General features: G+C 44.9%; 4 protein-coding genes across 5 annotated transcripts; all 4 read right to left on the bottom strand.

The window, feature by feature from the left end:
- Nucleotides 1-2,551, bottom strand: LOC120446641 (putative inorganic phosphate cotransporter). 2 transcript variants are annotated; one of them, XM_039627710.2, is made up of 3 exons: nucleotides 1,882-2,536; nucleotides 731-1,804; nucleotides 1-649 (listed from the first exon to the last, which is right to left on the bottom strand). In XM_039627710.2, the coding sequence occupies exons 1-3, from the start codon at nucleotides 2,038-2,040 to the stop codon at nucleotides 395-397; spliced, it is 1,488 nt and encodes a 495-aa protein (XP_039483644.1). In that variant the 5' UTR covers nucleotides 2,041-2,536; the 3' UTR covers nucleotides 1-394. The 2 variants fall into 2 exon arrangements, with proteins under 2 accessions (XP_039483644.1, XP_039483643.1); XM_039627709.2 differs by having other exon boundaries at nucleotides 1-1,804; nucleotides 1,882-2,551.
- Nucleotides 2,552-3,563: 1,012 nt separating this feature from the next.
- On the bottom strand, nucleotides 3,564-5,491 carry LOC120446699 (putative inorganic phosphate cotransporter). The gene is made up of 4 exons (XM_039627797.1): nucleotides 5,402-5,491; nucleotides 4,963-5,099; nucleotides 3,832-4,905; nucleotides 3,564-3,769 (listed from the first exon to the last, which is right to left on the bottom strand). The coding sequence occupies exons 1-4, from the start codon at nucleotides 5,421-5,423 to the stop codon at nucleotides 3,581-3,583; spliced, it is 1,422 nt and encodes a 473-aa protein (XP_039483731.1). The 5' UTR covers nucleotides 5,424-5,491; the 3' UTR covers nucleotides 3,564-3,580.
- A 722-nt stretch (nucleotides 5,492-6,213) lies between these two features.
- On the bottom strand, nucleotides 6,214-8,083 carry LOC120445595 (putative inorganic phosphate cotransporter). The gene is made up of 4 exons (XM_039626091.1): nucleotides 8,062-8,083; nucleotides 7,657-7,793; nucleotides 6,529-7,602; nucleotides 6,214-6,472 (listed from the first exon to the last, which is right to left on the bottom strand). Exons 1-4 carry the CDS (start codon nucleotides 8,081-8,083, stop codon nucleotides 6,260-6,262), a joined length of 1,446 nt encoding a protein of 481 aa, XP_039482025.1. The 3' UTR covers nucleotides 6,214-6,259.
- A 583-nt stretch (nucleotides 8,084-8,666) lies between these two features.
- LOC120446497 (putative inorganic phosphate cotransporter) lies at nucleotides 8,667-10,881 on the bottom strand. Its single transcript, XM_039627505.1, has 4 exons — nucleotides 10,806-10,881; nucleotides 10,491-10,627; nucleotides 9,339-10,430; nucleotides 8,667-9,272 (listed from the first exon to the last, which is right to left on the bottom strand). The coding sequence occupies exons 1-4, from the start codon at nucleotides 10,825-10,827 to the stop codon at nucleotides 9,039-9,041; spliced, it is 1,485 nt and encodes a 494-aa protein (XP_039483439.1). The 5' UTR covers nucleotides 10,828-10,881; the 3' UTR covers nucleotides 8,667-9,038.
- Nucleotides 10,882-18,844: the final 7,963 nt, after the last annotated feature.

Raw genomic sequence — 18,844 nt, 5'->3', positions numbered from 1 at the left:
GAGTATTATACATTCACAAACAGCTGTGGCAAATGTTGTTTTTGAACCCCGTCGAGAAAGTGAGGCAGTGCAAAGTACTCAGAATTAGCTTCAGCCATTGACAATTGGTCGCATGGGCAGCAATTCAATATAAATAAGGTACTTATATACATTTATGAGATAAATTAACTGATTAGATTGCGCTGGCCTGGCCTATCGGGGCTCTTCCTTGATTCGAGTGCCGAAATCACAAGCGATTGGTAACAACAATGCGATTCAATTGAAAATAATTTACTTAAGCCTCGTGCTACGGTCACGCCTTATAAATAGAATAAATATAAATTACAGCCTACTTATGGTTAATACTGATTAACAAAAGCAATTGTTCTCGCCGAGCGGACACTTCCGCCACAAATCACTCGATGGCTTTGGCCGTATACCGCTCCGGCCAACTGATTTGCTGCTCCAGGACGGGATCGATGGGCGGCGCGACCTCTGCGACAATGGACTTGGACTTTTGGCAGGCGGACTCCGCGTCCTTGGGCTTCAGGAAGTCATCTGCATCCCAGGGCTGCGCCTTGGCCGTTCCCCAGATGATGAAGACCACATTGCCCAAGAAGAATATGACAGCTGCCAGTCCAAAGACGATCTGCCATTGGCCGCGATTGTGCTGCGATATTGGGAAATACATATATTTATTATTGTTTTCGATCTGGGATTTTCCATCATTCTTTTTCGACGCCTGACTCACCTTATCTGCCACGATCTCACCCGCAATCAGTGGTGTGAGGATGGGTATAACGTTCGCCACCGTATTGCTCAAGCCAATCAATATGCCAGCGTGATTGGGCGACAGATCGATGGAGTTCAGGGAGCTGCCGATGGTGGCTCCACTGTTCACACCCACCGAGACGGTCATCAGCACGATGGCCAGATTCTTGTTCTCCTCGCTGAGGAATCCAATGCCGATCAGGGCGGCGGCCGGTATCCAAAAGGAGAGCGTGTTGAACAGCTTACGCACGGAGGTCAGCGACAGGATCTTCTTCTTGAGCAGCACATCGGCGGCAATCAGATAGACATAGGACAGCAGCCACATGGCCAGGAAGGGCAGCGATGAGAAGACTGCGTTGCTCTGGATCTCCATGTTGAGGACACCGTTCATGTAGGAGGGAATCTCCGCCTGCAGGGTGCTCAGTCCGTAGGTCTCTGCGCAACGGGTTACCAGCAGGGCCAGGAAGGGCACAGATGTCCAGATCGCCTTCCAGGGTATGGGTATGGTGCGATCGTGGAAGTCCTCATTGTGCTCCAGCGAGGATTCGATGTACTTGCACTCGGCCTCGCCAATGAATCGGGACTCGGTGGCATTGTTGGAGGCGAAGATCAGCCAGAGGAAGCACCAGGCGGCGCAGAGGGCTCCGGACACATAGGATATGCCCGGCCAGCCCATTGCGCCCTTGGCAATCATGCCACTTATGAACATGGCCAGCACAGTGCCGCAATCCGTGCCCGTGTAGCTGAAGGCGCCCAGGCGATTCCTCTCCTCCGGTGGCGACCACATGGCCAGGTGCTCCGTGACGCAGGGAAAGATCACGCCCTGGAACAAGCCCTGCAGAATGCGGATGGCGCAGAACACCTGCCACCCGCCCCAGGTGATGCACCACGGGGTCATCAGACTGAAGACGGCAGTGCCACAACTGGCCACAAAGAGGACCACTTTGGCGCCGTAGCGACGGCACAGGAAGCTGCCAGGACACAGGGTCAGGATGTAGCCCCAGTAGAAACTGGAGAGTATGTACGACTTTTGTTTCAACGTCCACTCGTACTCCTGCGAGGTTTTTTGGAGGGAAAGTGGCCACGTCAGCTTGTGCCTTGTGCAGTTGGGTAATATCACTTGAAACTTACCGGAAAATTGGGATTCGTGGTGGCCGCATTGGTCATGGCCACAATGGCCACACTCACATTCAGCCGGGCGATGTGCATCACGGTGAGGCCGAGGAAGAGCAGGAACGACTGCAGATGTCGCACGCCCAGACGTGGGCCCTTGCACGGCTTGTGGGTCATGATCGCCAAGTTAGTCCAGTGGGAACACTTTCAGCTCTTCGGATTCGTTGCCGAGGTCTGCGCTGCTAGATTGGCGGAATGGTTCTAAGCCCAGCCGCCCTTGTATTGCCAACATTTATACGATAGCGGAAAGCTTTGAAAGCTTGGGCCGACCAGCTGGGCGATATCATTCATACTGTATCTCTAGGTCCGGGGATTCGCAGGTGAGTCCCCACAGAGAGATGGTTCGGCGACACAAACAAGATCGACGATCGGAGACACTTTGACGCAACTCCTCGATCCAGAAGCCGACTGACGTAGCGAAGCCATTGTACTAGTACGATTCGCTGGCGGGCTGAGAAAGCATATGCATATGTTCCTACGTATTATCAGTAAATATTGATGGATTTACACAAAGTGGTGTGGCTAAAAAAGTACACACTCCCACTCCCACTCCCACTACCACTGCCAATCCCACCCAACACTCCACTTTGGCCAGAGACGTGTTTATTTGCCCAAAAGATTTATGACACGATTATCAACAAAAGTTTTTGCTCGCCTGGCGTGAAGCGGTGGAAAAAGTAAATCCGATCCACCAAAAGCTTAAAACGGAAAGCGGAAAGAGGCAACTCTGCCCAGCACTAGAGTTAATCGAAAGAGCCGCCATAAATGAATGAGTTTATTTATTTTTTGGAATAGTATTCTTTATGGCCGCAATCTGGTCGAAACAATGGAACGCAGCTGATAAGCGATGCTACCAGTTAAATAAATAATCAACTAATCGATACTGTACCGCGCCACACGGCCCAAGTATTTATTATGTTTCTGTCAATTTATTGAACTTTGCTAATTTAAAGAAAACCCTAATCTCAGCCAGTTCATCAGCTGGCCACCACAATCTCGAGTGATTCCCCCTGCTTGAGTGTGTGTTTTGAGCCAAAGCTAAGTAGACTCCATTTGAGATTACCTCAAAAGCTTTGGTAATCTGCACAGGGACACCAGAGCTTTGAAAGGTTCTTAGTAAGAGAATGGAAAATTGGGATTCCATTCATTCTGCGCGATGAGTAACTTACTCTGAATGGGAGCCATGTGGTTCACGCCTTGAATGATTCTTTCAAGAGATAGCACAAGGGTGTGGCCAGGAATGACATTTCCCCATCATTCCGTGATACTGTGGGCATTGCCCATTTATTATCACTGACGAAGATACTATTTGTAGATCTTCGGAAACGTCATCTTAACAACTAAATGCAGAACCAAGTGCTGTACAATTCAGACTACATGCGGCGGTAACTAAACTATATTGTTGAAAAACCAAAAGCTGACTAGCTCTTGAGACTGCGAACTTATAATTAAAAACATTAAGTGATGTAGAACTCAATTGGAGAGCCAATTAAAGATACAACAATCGTTTGCTATCTTCTGCCATTGCTAGTACTTGCTGTTGTGATTTGTAGCATATATAACCCAATAATTAATATGTTAATTCGATTTTCAGCATAAATCTACCCTGACTGGTATACAAAATAAACGCGTGTTAGAAATTAAATAATATTACTATTTAATTGCTCTTTGGAATTTTCGTTTCTTTGTATGGTTCATTGGCGAGTTCCGGGTTCTTCAACTGGAGATAGTCCTCGGCATCCCAGGGCTGAGTTTCAGCCGTGCCGAACGCCAAGTAAATGCAGTTGCCCACAAAGAAGAATACGGAGGCAATGATGAATACGATCTGCCATTGTGAGCGATCAGACTGAAAGAATTCAAAAAGCAATTAAATAACTTCACCACCAACCAACTTTTGCAAGCACTCACATTTTCCTCCACAATCCAACCAACCACCAAAGGAGTGGCTATGGGCACAATATTCGCCGCTGTATTTACGATTCCCATTAGAATGCTGGCATGGTTTTTCGATAGATCAATGGTGTTCAAAACACTGCCAATGGTCTGAGCACTATTCACGCCCACACTGATGGTCATCAAGGCGATCGCAAAGTTCTTTTGATCCTTGTCCAGGAAGCCAATGCCCACCAAGGTGGCAGCAGGAATCCAGAAGGCAATCGAGTTGTACGTCTTCCTCAAAACCGTCAAGGAAACCGAGTTTCTGCCCAAAAGCACTTCGGCTGTGATTAGGTAAATGTACGACATGCACCACATGGCCAGGAATGGGAGTGCCGAGAAGAACGCATTGCTCTTCATGTCCATGTCGAGGACTCCGTTCATGTAGGATGGGATCTCCGCCTGCAGAGTGCTCAGTCCCCAGTTCTCAGCGCATCGAACTATGAGCAGGGCCAGGAATGGTGCCGATGTCCAAATTGCCTTCCAGGGAATGGGGATAATAGTAACGTGGTATGACTCATTCTGCTTTAGGGACGACTCAATATACTGCAGTTCTTGCTCTCCAATGAAACGAGATTCCGTGGGATGGTTGGCTGCGAAGACGAACCATAATGCACACCAGAAGAAGGCTATTCCAGCCGAGACATATGAGATTCCAGGCCATCCCAGCGAGCTCTTGGCTATCATTCCGCTGAGGAACATGGCACTCACATTGCCGCACTCGATTCCTGTGTGACTAAGAGCTCCCAACCGATTCCTTTCCGCCGGCGGTGACCACTTGGCCAGGTGCTGATGGATGCAGGGGAACACCACTCCCTGGGCCAATCCCATTAGCACTCGAATGCCGCAGTAGGCCTGCCATTCGCCAAATCCGATGAAGAGCGGGGTCAAGGCACTGCAGACACCTGATCCGAAGACACCCCAAAACATCACATTCTTGACTCCAAAGCTCTTGCAAAGATAACCTCCTAGGAATTGGGTCAATATGTAGCCCCAAAAGAAACTGGACAGTATGTACGACTTCTCCGCCTCCGTCCAGTCGTATTCCTAGAAGGGAAGCCAATGAGTTAATCCTTATTTTCATGATAGGAACCCTATTCTTACCGGAAAGTCCGGGTTCGTGGTTTCCGCATTGGTCATCGCCACCACGGATACACCCACATTCAGGCGGCCGATGAATACTGTGGTTATGTTGAGGAAGATGAGTAGGGCCTGGACATGCCTCATCCCCAAAGCAGGTCCTGCAATGAGATAACGAACTGGTATTATCGCTGCTACTTCCCGTCTACAACCAGTTGGGCAAATAAATCTGAATTGCTCTTGAGACTTTGTTATCGCGCCATTATTTGAACAATTTATGATTACTCAATGCGCGTGCGGAAAGCCCAGAAGTTTTACAGACGGGCTAAATGGGGTGCAAGGTCTGATCCGTGAATGGTTTATGAATTGTGTCAAGTTCGTGGGGAGACATCATCATCATCAGAGCCTCGTCATCATTCACAAACTCTAATCCGAACCGAAGGATTTCCTCACACACACACACCTTTGTTCGTCTCGGCCGTCATTTTTGATTTGGTCAACAAAATACTTCCTCACTTCTTTTTAAACAACCGATCGCAATCACTGTGGGAAGTTGAGTGAAAGAGCCCACGAACATGGAATGGATTTAAATCCAAATTGAATTGGTCGATAAGCCAAATTTGGCTTATCTGATACGCCGTCAAGTGATAAGGTCAAACAGCGGGCGAATTCACCAATTCAATTAACAAGCGCTATAAACTGAAGGTTGTAGCTTTTGAAAATCGCCAATATGCTAATAATTGGAATAATTGGTAATAACTTAATTAATAAGTCATTAGGAAAATCTTTGTTTTTACAATCACCATAAGGATTCTATCTCAATTCGGTGATCTATGCCACAAAGAAGAATATGGCCATATTAAGAACTCATTTCGAATAAGTAGGTGGGCTTTCGACCTTCAGGGTACTTAGCACAGAACGTAGCCAAGATCTAATTGGATCTTTATTCTCTGATGAATAAAATCAACTACAATGTTTAGGAACAGTAGTTCCTGAAGGTGTGGTATTTCCCTTACAGGTTTACCAAATCAATTGGTACTATCAAGAGTAGTTCCTGCCATTAAATAGTTGACGGCGCCACAATTAAAGTGATTTATGGCCACAGCAAACCACTTTGTTAACTTCTGGCGATTTTTGATAAGGAAAATTCGCTGAAAATTGTTTAACTCAAACAAACCAAATGTTTACGCCTAATAAAGAAACTAAACTTACTGATTTAGAATTAAGTATAATTAAATTTAATAATAATCTCAAATATTTTGATTGCTTTGTTAGTCTCGATAGTTTCTATGTTTACAGGAGTCTTAAATGCTATCGACTTCTACATCAAGGCCTTCTTGGGAGGGCCTTCACTGCCCTTATCAGCTTCATGGATAACTGGAGGTATAGCTAGATCAGGTTCCTTAGCTGTGAGGTAGTCTTCAGCATCCCAGGGCTGTGAAACAGCCGTTCCAAAATACAGGAACACGCAGTTTCCGATGAAGAAAAGTACTGCGGCAATCATAAACACTATCTGCCACTCACCACGGTTTTTCTGAAACAGAAAACAGTATATTATTATTATTGTAAACTTTTACGGACCAAACCTACGTCTTCATGAACAATAACCGCAACCATCAGGGGGGTAACTATAGGCACAACATTTGCAGCCGTATTCACGATTCCCATAAGAATACTCGCATGATTCGGGGATAGATCTATGGTGTTCAAGGAGGAACCAATAGTTGCTCCACTGTTGAATCCAACACTTATGGTCATTAAGGCAATGGCCAAGTTCTTCTGCTCCTTATCCAAAAATCCGATTCCAATCAAAGTCGCACAAGGAATCCAGAAGGCCAACGAGTTGAAGGTCTTTCTGAGGGCCGTCAAACTTAGCCTGTTTCCGGCCAGAAGAACATCGGCGGTTATCAGGTACACATACGACATAATCCACATGGCCAGAAATGGTAACGCCGAAAAGAATGCATTGCTTTTCATGTCCATATCAAGAACACCATTCATATAGGTTGGGATCTGGCCTTGCAGGGTACTCAGACCCCAGGACTCGCAGCAACGCGCTACCATGAGGGCAAGGAACGGTGCGGAGGTCAAAATCGCCATCCAGGGCACTGGAATGACTGTCTTGTGATAGTCTTCACTGTGCTTCAGTGATGATTCGATATAGAGCAGCTCTGCCTCGCCTATGAAACGAGATTCCACTGCATTGTTGGCAGCGAAGACGAACCATAAGGCACACCAGGCGAAGGCCAATCCCGCGGAGACATACGATATTCCTGGCCAGCCAATGGCACTTTTGGCTATCATTCCACTGAGGAACATGGCACACACGTTGCCACATTCGATTCCTGTGTGACTGAGGGCTCCCAGGCGATTCCTCTCCGCGGGCGGTGACCATCTGGCCAGGTGCTGATGGATGCAGGGAAAGATCAGGCCCTGGGCACAGCCCATCAGGACTCGAATGCCGCAGTAGGCTTGCCATCCGCCAAAGCCGATGAAGAGTGGAGTCAAAGCGCTGCAGACACCCGATGCAAAGGAGCCCCAGAACATGACACTCTTGACTCCGTAACGCTTGCAAAGATATCCGCCCAGGAACTGGGTGATGATGTATCCCCAGAAGAAGCTGGATATTATAAGCGACCTCTGGGTCAAAGTCCAATCGTATTCCTTACAAAGAACGCGATAAAAGTTATTGAGTAAAGATTGTGTTATAACTCTTACTGGAAAATTCGGATTAGTAGACTCGGCGTTTGTCATGGCCACCACGGATACTCCCACATTCAGTCGACCGACGTACAAACACGTGATGTTGAAGAAAAGCAACAGGGTTTGAACGTGTCGCATTCCCAGTGGGGGTCCTGCAATCATTAGGGAAAGTCCAACTAGTTAGCAAAAAAATGTAATTCTTATATATATTTAGTTTTATTAAAGCGACGAATCCGTACATGCAGTACTAGTAGCAAAAAAAATGTAATAAATCACATGAGGCCACCTGTTTGCCAAGTGGTCAAAGGTATGTTATATAATCCAACTACTATCGATTGAAGTCCATATATTACTTTGAACAGTTTACATTTAGTAAAACATGAGCTAACCCGAATTGAAAGGAATAAATTCTTTCCATACCTGTATTTATTTTAGCTGTCATCCTTGCGGTGTTGATGGAAAATTGACCTTCTGCCTTCGAAATGGCAGAATAGAATGGAATTGAACTCGAGTCAACCGCACCCTGCGGCGATTTTAATCGTACGAGTTGTTTATCAACTTTCAGCTAATCGAGATTATCCTGTGATAAGGCTCAAACGCGTGCGTATCAACACAAAGAGTTCATGTGGATTCCTAAGATAATGTGGCACGCGATTAGGATCTTGTTTAAAATTAGAAGACCGATTGTTATTCCGAGATTAGTAAATCTAATTTGCAGATAGACGAAATCTTCTACCTAGCGGGTACCACACTCTAATCACCAACTCATAATCAACGCTTTAATCTTGAAAACTGACCTGGCCCAATGTGGATTTTACTTTGCTTTAGATTGATTAGCTGGTATCTGTAGCTGTGGCTTGTCTAAGAAGCAACAAGAAGCCAATTTAAAGGTCATAATTGTGCTATTGGTATTGGGCAATACTTTCACTAGCAACGATAATCCCACGCTCTTATCAGCAGTGCCTTGCTACGAACTTGCCCTCTTATCGTACTTCAGTTTGCTGGTAGTTGAAACACATGTCAAATTAATTGGAGAAGCGATCGATCTTATTTTCACATAATACACACGTCAATTGCTTATTTACGATCAGTACTCCGAAGTTCGTATAGTAATCAGTGTTCATTGATAATGAATTGACATGATGCCTTGGTGCGCTTGCTTCCGTAGGGTAAATCGACAAGGTCGTGGGATTCTTCACATATAGTTTCTATATTTACATCTTAAAGTACTCATTGGGAACACAATTGACTTATTTAAAGCTACTCCGGACCAGCCGTGACTAAAATACCTAGGGGGTTTCGAGGTATAGGTTATTTTGTTATCCTATGACATCAAATTTCGTCCTTGCTGCTCAGTTCTCCTTGGTACCCCCAGTTTCATTGGATTCATTCTTCTCCTAGGCAGCTTCACTTTCCTTGCGCTTCGCCTCCTCCACTTTCTCACTCCGCTGTGCCTCCAGAGCCTTGGAAAGCCCAACCTCTTGAAGATTGGAGGATCGCTGCTTATCCATAAAGTCGGGTGCATCCCAGGGCTGATTGACCATCTGACCAAAGATCACATACACAATGTTGCCCACACAGAAGATGATGGCGGATATAATGAACACAATCTGCCACTGCTCTCGATCGTGCTGTTAACAAAAAGATTTAGTAAGTTAATTAACTAAGCTCTGTGGAGGAATCGCATTTATACTCACATCATCCTTGACGATGATTCCCACGAGAAGAGGCGTCAGAATGGGCACAGTGTTCGCCGCCGTATTTACAATGCCCATGAGAATGCCAGCGTGATTAGGTGACAAGTCGATGGTGTTGATGGTGCTACCAATGGTGGAGCCAGCGTTGATTCCCACATTGGTGCACATCAGCACCACTGCCAGGGTCTTCTGCGTACTGTCCAGGAAGCTGACTCCAATCAGAGCTGCGGCGGGCACAAAGAACGCTATCGAATTGACGCTCTTGCGAATGCCAGTGATGGACATGATGCCCCTGGTCAGCAGGATATCCGCGATGATCAGGTACACAAAGGCCATAATCCAGGATGCGAAATAGGGAAGGGCGGAGTAAAGAGCATTGCTCTTCATATCCATCAAAAGGACACCGTTCATATAGGCAGGCATCTCGGTCTGGAGCGTGGAATATCCCCAGGACTGACAGCACCTAGTGATCATCAAGGCCCAGAAGGGAACCGATGTCCAAATCGCCTTCCATGGCACCGGAATGGGTCCAGTGGCCTTAAGCTCTGCCTCCTCCGCCTTGCGACTGGAGTTGATTGAAGTCTCAATGTAGTTCAGTTCCGCTTCGCCAATGAACTTGGACTCTTTGGGTTGGTTGGCTCCGAAAATCCACCAGAGGATGCACCACAAAACGCCCACTCCGCAGGACACGTAGAAGATGCCGGGCCAGCCGATGCTGGAGGCAGCCAATAATCCACTCGCAAACATGGCCACCAAGGTGCCGCAATCGATACCCGTGTTGGCCAGCGCTCCCAATCGGTTTCGCTCCTGCACAGGACACCAGTTCGCCAGGTGGGCGTGAATGCAGGGGAACAGGAAACCCTGGAACAGGCCCATGGCCATCCGAATGCCACAGTACGCTTGCCAGCCGCCCCAGGACACGCACCATGGGATGAGGGCAACCAGCAGGGCTGAACCCATGGTGGACACGAACATCGTGATCCTGGCTCCATAGCGCCGGCACAGCCATCCGCCCATAAACTGTGTCATTATGTAGCCCCAGAAGAAGCTGGACAGGATGTAGGATCGATCCATTTCGTTCCAATCGTACTCCTATATAAATTAACGAAATGAGGTTTAAAAGGTTTCGAAAAGTTACCTTCTTAAACTTACTGGAAAGTTTGGGTTAGTGTTATCAGCGTTTGTCATTGCCACAACCGCAACTCCAGCATTGAACTTGGCCATGTAGTTAACCACAATCGATAGGAAGAGCAAGAAGGTCTGCAAATGACGTTGGCCGACCATCGGACCTGTTTAGGTAGAAATAAAAGAGGGTGTTAAAAATAAACCAAATGATTTCCATTCAATCATATATTATTAAGAATTGCAGGCAATATTTATATCATTATAAAGACCTAAACTAACGAGCTGCCTCAAGTCCCTTTTTTCAAGGATACCAACAAGATCCTTCAAGGACTCCTTACTAACCCGTATTCGTTTCCGCCGTCATATCCGCACTAATTTTATTGAACCACACCCGCTAGAGATCGAAATTAAACTCAACTCCCAACCTGCAGCCAGCTCAGTTAACACCTCCGATATTATTGAAGAGCTAATCGAACCGAACCCGCCGTCAGTTTTCAAGTGATGCCCGCTTAATGGACACCAAATCAGGGCACTTTGCAAATACGATATCGATAAGGCAGAGAACAACAATGAACTGGAATGGTGATAGCGGGCGGGTTCCACTACGCACCACCCACTGATAGTGTCAGTAGGTGGCGGCGGTGGGTGGGACGACGCTTGAAATCCGCATGCGATACGCATTGAATGGGGAGGGCCCCTTTAAGAACTTTAAAGACGTCATTGATTTTTCCATACCGACTGTTGTCAGTCAAGGCGGCGTTATCAGTTGAGCCTCTTCAGTGGCCGTGGCTTTAGTTGTATCTTATCAACGGCCAATGCCAAGTATCTGGATCATGCTTTGCCCGTGGGATCCTTCAGACTTTCGACCCCATCCCCCCGTGCAATCAGAATATGAATTGTGAAGCACCTCGACTGATAGCGAAAGTGTTTTATTTCACCTGGGCGCCATGAACGAGCGCCTTATCGAAACACCTTTCTATAGAACACACTTGATCATCAACGAATAGCGCCTGTAAAAACACATCGAACATGGCCGGAAATCCCAATCTGCATATCTCTATATATACTCGTATAGTATCTTTATACTTGTACTTTATTGATCTATACTATACATATCGCTTAATCCGATCTGAAACATTTCAGAAACATCGCAAGGATATAAGCAACTTTGACGATGTCATTACCAAGGAAAAGGCGGAACTCCCACGGATAAACTTTTCATGATGAATCTGGACCAGAGTCCCGAGTTTATAACCAATATTTAAGAAAACTTGGAGCAAAGTTTATAGGCTTTCTCGAAAAAGTAGGCTTTTTGCAAGTTGATTTACGGAAATTTGTTATTCCTTCGCTAAAAGCCTTCTGAATGTTCATTAAAGCTTTGAAGTTTTAAGCTGTGGGCTTTCTCTCTTTCAAGATAAAGCTTTTCAACACTAACATTAACATTTCCTGTGAAGCCCAGATAGTAAAAGAAAACAGAGCAAGTTCCGTTTCTTTCTCATTCTCATTCTCCATTTTGGGGAGGGGAAATCCTTTGGGGGAAACTCACCACACGAGAGCACCTGAATTAGTTACGCATACGCCGCGTGTGCTCCACTCAAGGAAACACTGACAGGAAGTTTCAAGATTGCCAGTGGGCTAACTAGCCAACTTTGGTTAAAATCTAAACTCATCAACAGGCTTGAAGTTTTCAGTTATGTATGTCGAATGCCAAAGTTGCTTACAAGGCCAAAACTTGTTGCCATTCTTGTGGGTATGATGAAAATTCTTCGAACATTTCTGCCCAAATCCATCTTGTGTATGCCGAGCGTAAAATTTTCTCAAAATGCGTTTAACAGGGTGAAAAGGCGGTTTAACCTTTCGCCCAAATAGTTTTCCTGTGACAGGAATAAAATTTCTTATGACACATTTTAATAAGAAATTTCAGTACCGGGAATTCGCCGGATACTTTTAATTTGGGGCGCTCATCTAATCGACTGTCAAAAGCATTTCAAGGTGAATGCTATTTTCCGCTGGCCTGGCTCTAAATGAATTTTCACGATTTGCAGCTTCCCTTTTCGTGGGCAACATCCTGCTCAGAACTGTTTGCACTCTATTAGCGGCAATTTGCGGGTTTACGTGCACTTTTCACGGCTTTTAGACACGTTCCACTGTCTCTGGCCGCGCCGCTTGCACAGTGCAGTCGACGATGTCCTTGTGAAGCCTTTCCTCTATCCATCCCCAATCAGCGCCTTCCACTTCCTGTCGCCGTCGCCGCAACATGTGCCTTTGGGCTGCTCTCTTTGGTTCGTTTCGTGTTGGCCCCGTTTGGAGTTTGGCTTAGGTATTAGGATGTACCAAAGTGCTTAGCACAATATAAATAATGGCCCAAACGGGTGGGGGGAAGTGATACAACGCAGCGGATTCTCATCGGTTCACATAGTTCCATGTCCTTGCGATCATACTCTATATCCCCCAATATCTATGCGGCATAATGGAGCCATGAGCGGTGTCCTTGAATGTGAGCCATTAAAAGAGGTTGTCGTTGAGTGGCTAAATTGTCAGCCTATAAATCAGCCGTCTTGGATCGCGATAAGCATGAAAGGAAAGCTCTAAAAATGAGCCATTCAGGGGGCAAGTGGGTGGTAATGCGAAAGTTTGCGTCTTCACTGCTGAGAACGCCATTTTTTGATTTTAACTATCTTAAAAATTACCCTCGAATTGGTTAATAATGCAGTGTCAACTCTCTGCTGAATATTTAAATTGGAAAGTGTGGCGTGGGCCACGAATAGAATGCATAATCTAGCACTGAATTTTAAAGCTATAATTGAGTGAAAGCCTTTGAAAGCCAAACTATTAACTATTTTGATTTAAACTTATTTTTGTCAAAGCATTCTACAAAGCATGAGCTACATTGCTGGTGACCTCGATACTGCCTTTCAACTTATTCCAGCATGCTTGCCATCAAATGGGCTTGGCTTACAAATTGGCCAGCATTAAAGACTCAAGGACAACCGCAATTTCTGGCCCAAAACAATCAACTCCTTGAGCTAAGTTATTTATGCCGGGTCTATGCCAATCTGTTTGCCACACTTCGTTGGCCGTCTTGTTGCCTCAATTTCAATGCAAATTTATATATGTAATAAATACATGTACATACATACATATACGAGCATAGGGCTGTGCGTTGAAGGTCCTAACATGATAACGATGAAATCGTTACGCTTTAGCAAGTGCGTTTCTTATTCATGTCTATTTTGTGCGGCTCTTGTGCACCTAATACCTGTGGTTGCCTGGTGTCCCTGCTCCTGCTCCTTACCATCCCCCTTTCCCATCCCCGCATCCTTGCCAGGACCCTCTCGCATTCCTTCGCTATCTGTCTGTTTCATACACTGTCACTTCCGCTTCCGCCCGAGCACCCATTCTGAATAGGGCCCCTCCACTCCTCGTTGGCCACATTTTTTGCTGCCACTAACTGCTCCGGTACTTGGCCACTCCCCGCGCCACCCCCCCGCAATACCTCGGCCTTATGAGCTGCTGATGGCCATTTGGGGCAGCAGGACGGACGCCAACGACATGCATATGGTTTGGGCCGTCGGCTAGGCTCGTAAAAGCCACAAAAGCCGCTGAATATTGTCATGAATTAGCTGCAAGCTGGTGGCGAGGTGTACACTGAGCGAAATTGATATCCTATTCATTTCATTAAATATATATGCTACTTAATATTGAACTCTAATTTGAGAAAAGAAAAAACATTATTAAAAACTTTGATATATTTCAAACCGAGTGTTACATAGTTTACCTATTCTTTTTTAAGACAATTTGTTTCACTTTTAACTGGCTAAATAATGCTGGCTTCATGCTGGTCTAATAAAATGTTGATTTGTCGTTGACATAGTAAATTCTTCGAGTGTAACATATTCGCCTATAAGCTGATGAATTCCGCTTACGCCTAATTTCATTGTCGTCCGGATGGCGGCGCGGATTTATCAGCTAAGTGAGTCTCTCGGCCCGACTAAATATTTAACCTGCCGACCAGGAGTCCAGGTGGCCAGGTGGACTCCTCCTGTTGCACTTCCCCGGCCGGCGGACTCATACTCATACTCATTCAAAATGCAAACATGGCCCGTGGAGCTGTTGGCAGCTGCACGTGGCGCCAGTTTCGAGCACTTAAACAAACAAACTGTTGCCCCTCGTTCCTGTGTGCAAGTGTGTGTGTCTCTGTGTGTGTGTGTGTGAGTATGGCAGTCATTGTCCGTGCTTTCACGTATCCTTGCCGAGTGTTGCTTTTTCACAGCTGTGTGCCATTTGGCAGTCGCCCAGATGCAAAGTGCAAGCAACAATTTAAGCCATTTTCTGGCTTCAATGATTTCGAGTGCGGACTGGGGCAACTTAGTTTCCTTCTGCACATTCCCCAGCTGGCATTTCATATCCATTTTCATCCATAATCAAATAAATTCTGGACCCAGTCAAGCGCAGAGCTAAAATGAGCGAAATAGAATAGAAAGCACTGAAATAAATGTATATTTACATAATCCAGGGAAACCGCAATAAAGACAACCCAAATAAAAACAAATTTCAATGAGGCAACATAAAAGTAGAGCAGGATACAAAATGTGAGATACAAATGTGTGAGATTTTTGCAACCACATTTTGAAACCATAAAGAGCAATTTAGTTACGCTGTTTTTGCAAAAGTGAACAAATCTTTTTAAAGACTTTTCCCCAACACCTAGAAGCTGGATGGATATCCACTTAAAGCGAATCCGCACAGAATGTTCTTTGGCACATGCCATCAATCTCTAGACACATAGGCGACTAATAAACACAAACAAAATACACAAATAGAAGGAGGAAAAACGTGTGCATATATGAATGTTTATGTATATATACAGCAACACACGGTGAAAGCTGCTTTTATGGACCAAACGTGATGGCTGAGTGAAAGCCAGAGATCCAGGGGCGTAGTGCCCATGGGGAACGAACTCTAAATTTAACTTCTATTAGAAGAACTTTATGGAACAACTTGCCGTTTCTGAAAAAAGTATAAACTTTAAGTTTACAACCTTGCAACCACCCCCAGCTAAAAAGATTCTGCGGCGGCACCACAAAACTTTTACACACACCAGTGAAAACATATTGGCCAGGCTTTAGTCCCTACATCCTCCATTTCCATCCACTTTCCATTTGGCCCACTGGAGTTCGGCTATTCCCAATGCAAACAGCGCGCATGAAATAATTATTGCGCCCTTCGTCCTTCGAATGGCGGCTAGGCGTTGAGGATTCAGGTGAGGGATTCCGATGGACATCTAGTGGGGCCATGTGAAATATATGTATATGGGGGTATTTATTTTTAATGCTAGGTTCAGCTTGTCCTTTCGCATACATACATTTTCTTTTTAAAGTTGAATCTGAGCTGGGAAGCAAAATTTGGTAATATTATTACCCATTACTGGAATAGTAAAAGGGGTGTACTAGTAAAAGTGTATAGCGTTCTCTCTTGTTTTTTTCGATTTTTTGATCAAAAATAATCCGTATTTTTTCGATAGCAGTGAAAATAATTGTCCAAAACTGGAATGCCTTGCCTCGTTGAATTCGTAACAAAATTTCCTATCGATCCATGTACATACATTGAAATGCTAATTTTTGGCCATTTTTCGCAAATTTTGATGATGGTACCCCTTATCGAAAATGCAAAAATTTGTAAATTTTTTTTTTTTCGAAAATCGAAAAAGTAGGGATAGACATAGTTAGTTATGTTTATTAGCAGCACAAAACAGTCTTTATTTTGGCTGTGCGGCCATTTTTGACCAAGTTATGGCGAAAACGCCGATTGAAAATATCCGATTGTTTTACAATTTTTTTTCGGCGCACCCCGCACCCACCATTTTTCATATTATTTATTTATTTAAATATATTAAATAATACAAATTATTTTGGAATAATATTTTTAGCATTTAGCACCCCGCACCAAAAACTGTAACTGTGGAAATTTCTCCTTTGCACTTCCACCAGCTGAGTAACGGGTATCAGATAGTCGGGGAACTCAACTATAGCGTTCTCTCTTGTTTAATTTAATGCGGTTTTTAGAGCAGGAACTTAAACAAGAGAGATGTCAAATAAGCTAGTATACATATGTAAGTGATACTTTATCGTCTTAAGTAGGGTATGCGATATCTGGGCAATGAGTTACCCGGAAAGGGAAGTATTAGACCTGCGATTGCCGCGCTCCTGCTCCAATTAATAAGTGATGGAGAGAGCTCCTGGCGGAGAATGGCGCCTTTATGGCACAGTCCGCTGCCTCGCGTCGTAAACTACAATGAAAATGAAAATAAAAATAAAGATGGGGATAAAACTGTTGCGCGCCAACGCAGCCTTTTGTCCAATGAAATAGACAAAGTAAGTCGCTTAAGTCGGTCGCTTCCTCTACTTTCACTCAGTCCCACGCCCCCTCCTCCTCCTCCTCCATTCAAGGGTCCTTTCCCTTTTCCCTGCCGCCTCGGCTTTTACTTTCTCTGCCGGTCGTTGCGCTCGTTCCGCTTCAGTGCAATTCAAAAGCGCAGTACGCGTGTGCCCGTGACTGTGTTTGTGTTTGTGTTTGTCTGTGTGTGTGTGGTGGTCCTGGCCCATGCACAAGTGTGTGTGCCTGAGTGTGTCCTTCTGATTGTCTTCCACCTAACGGTTAAAGTGTGATGCTCCGCTTCGCTCTGCTTCTTCTCCGTTATGGCATGCATCAAAGCGAATTTTCATTCCATTTTGATTTCCAGAGCGCAAGGATTCCGGGTTGTTAGGGCTGGAAAAAACAATAAAACAATAAAACGGTATGAAAACTAAGGTAATTTAGAGAGTTTGTGTGAGATACCTACGAAATCCTGTCTTTAGCTTACAAAAATGGAGCAAAAATTGCATACTCATACACAATCACAATGGTGTGATATGATATGATATGATAAGTAACTTAAGCTCAGATATCGTGACTTGTACGTTAATCATTTATTACAAAAACAAAGGCTTTTAGGTAATTCCAATGTTCCATCATGCTATCCAGCATCCAGACATCGTTTGTTTTTAATTTCCCCCGGAAAAGCCTAATCAAGCGCAAAAACAAGGATATTTTTGGTTTGCCACAGACCTTCAGCTGGGTCCGAAAATGTGTATACGCCGGAGCTAAACAGTTTAATCAAAATGCACATAAATTCTGGAGCTCAGCAGGAGTTGGGAACCAACAAAAAAAAAACAGAAAACAAGACCACAAACGTGGATTTTTTTGCCATTCCCGCGGCCACTTAAGTGGCCAATTGTTTGGCGTTTATTGCCGCAGCGTTGATGATGCCACATTATGCATTGCTGGCCATAAATTTCACGGACCCGTTCGCGGAAATCGTTTATTCGCATTACTCGCAAATTGACAGGGACAAGGACACCTAATTACTCCCTGCCGAGCACTTGAGCTCGCATCAGTCCATCCCAGTCCATCCCCATCGAGCACTTCATTTAAGCCCGACTGCCAATTTGCCGTTGACAAAAATGCCACGCAGCTAGACAATTTTTTTCAATTTCGCGTACGTTTTCCCTCGGGCAGCGAAGAATCTCTTCTGGGAGAGTCAGTCCCACTTACGTGCGGTGCATACAAATGAGCGGAGGGTACATAAATTGTTCTGGTTTTCTGCCATCGAGGAGATTTGGGTGCGGATTAAGTGATAATAGTAATATAAATTAATTATAATAATTATTATAAAGTAATTAGTTTGGCAAAGAACCCATCAAGTGGGACACTTGAAAGAATAAATAAATTAGATCGATTCGGAAAGAGTTTGTGGTATATATAATATTTAAGCATCATATGTACATACTTTTGTTTGAAGGTATGAGTTTGTATAGGAAACAACGATAAAGCCAGAAACAGGAACATCTCTTACACATTTTTGCGACACACTCAAATAGATGTGCGAATCCCACATGCGTAATTTGGCAGAGGTGTTGGGGAGAGTACGGAATAATAAGAAATTTGGGCGTAATAAGTGAGTGGAGCCAGCGACTCCTTCGCATAAGCCACATAACTCTCACACTAATAACCCCAACTACTGGCAGCCAGACACACGTGCCACATGTGCGCTGATTCCGATGCCGATGCCGATTGCGTTACGTTTGATTAAAAATTCATGTCATACAACGAAAGTTGTGACGGAACTAAGTATACTACAGTATACTGGCATTTCCTGGGAATTGTGTGTGTGTGTGTGCCCAAGTGAATGCCGCACGGAATTAGCCGAAGAGCAAATTCAGATTCACATAATTACACTTGGCTCTGGGCAAATGTGGCGTGCAAATACTGTAAAGGCGCGAATTCGAATCAGAATCCAAAAATCGAGAAGTCACAAAAAGGTCAAGTGTAAAAACAAACAC

This window comes from Drosophila santomea, chromosome 2R (genome assembly GCF_016746245.2).
Source record: "Drosophila santomea strain STO CAGO 1482 chromosome 2R, Prin_Dsan_1.1, whole genome shotgun sequence".
In the NCBI taxonomy this organism is placed as follows: Eukaryota; Metazoa; Arthropoda; class Insecta; order Diptera; family Drosophilidae; genus Drosophila; species Drosophila santomea.
This window is presented reverse-complemented; position numbering and strand designations above follow the sequence as displayed.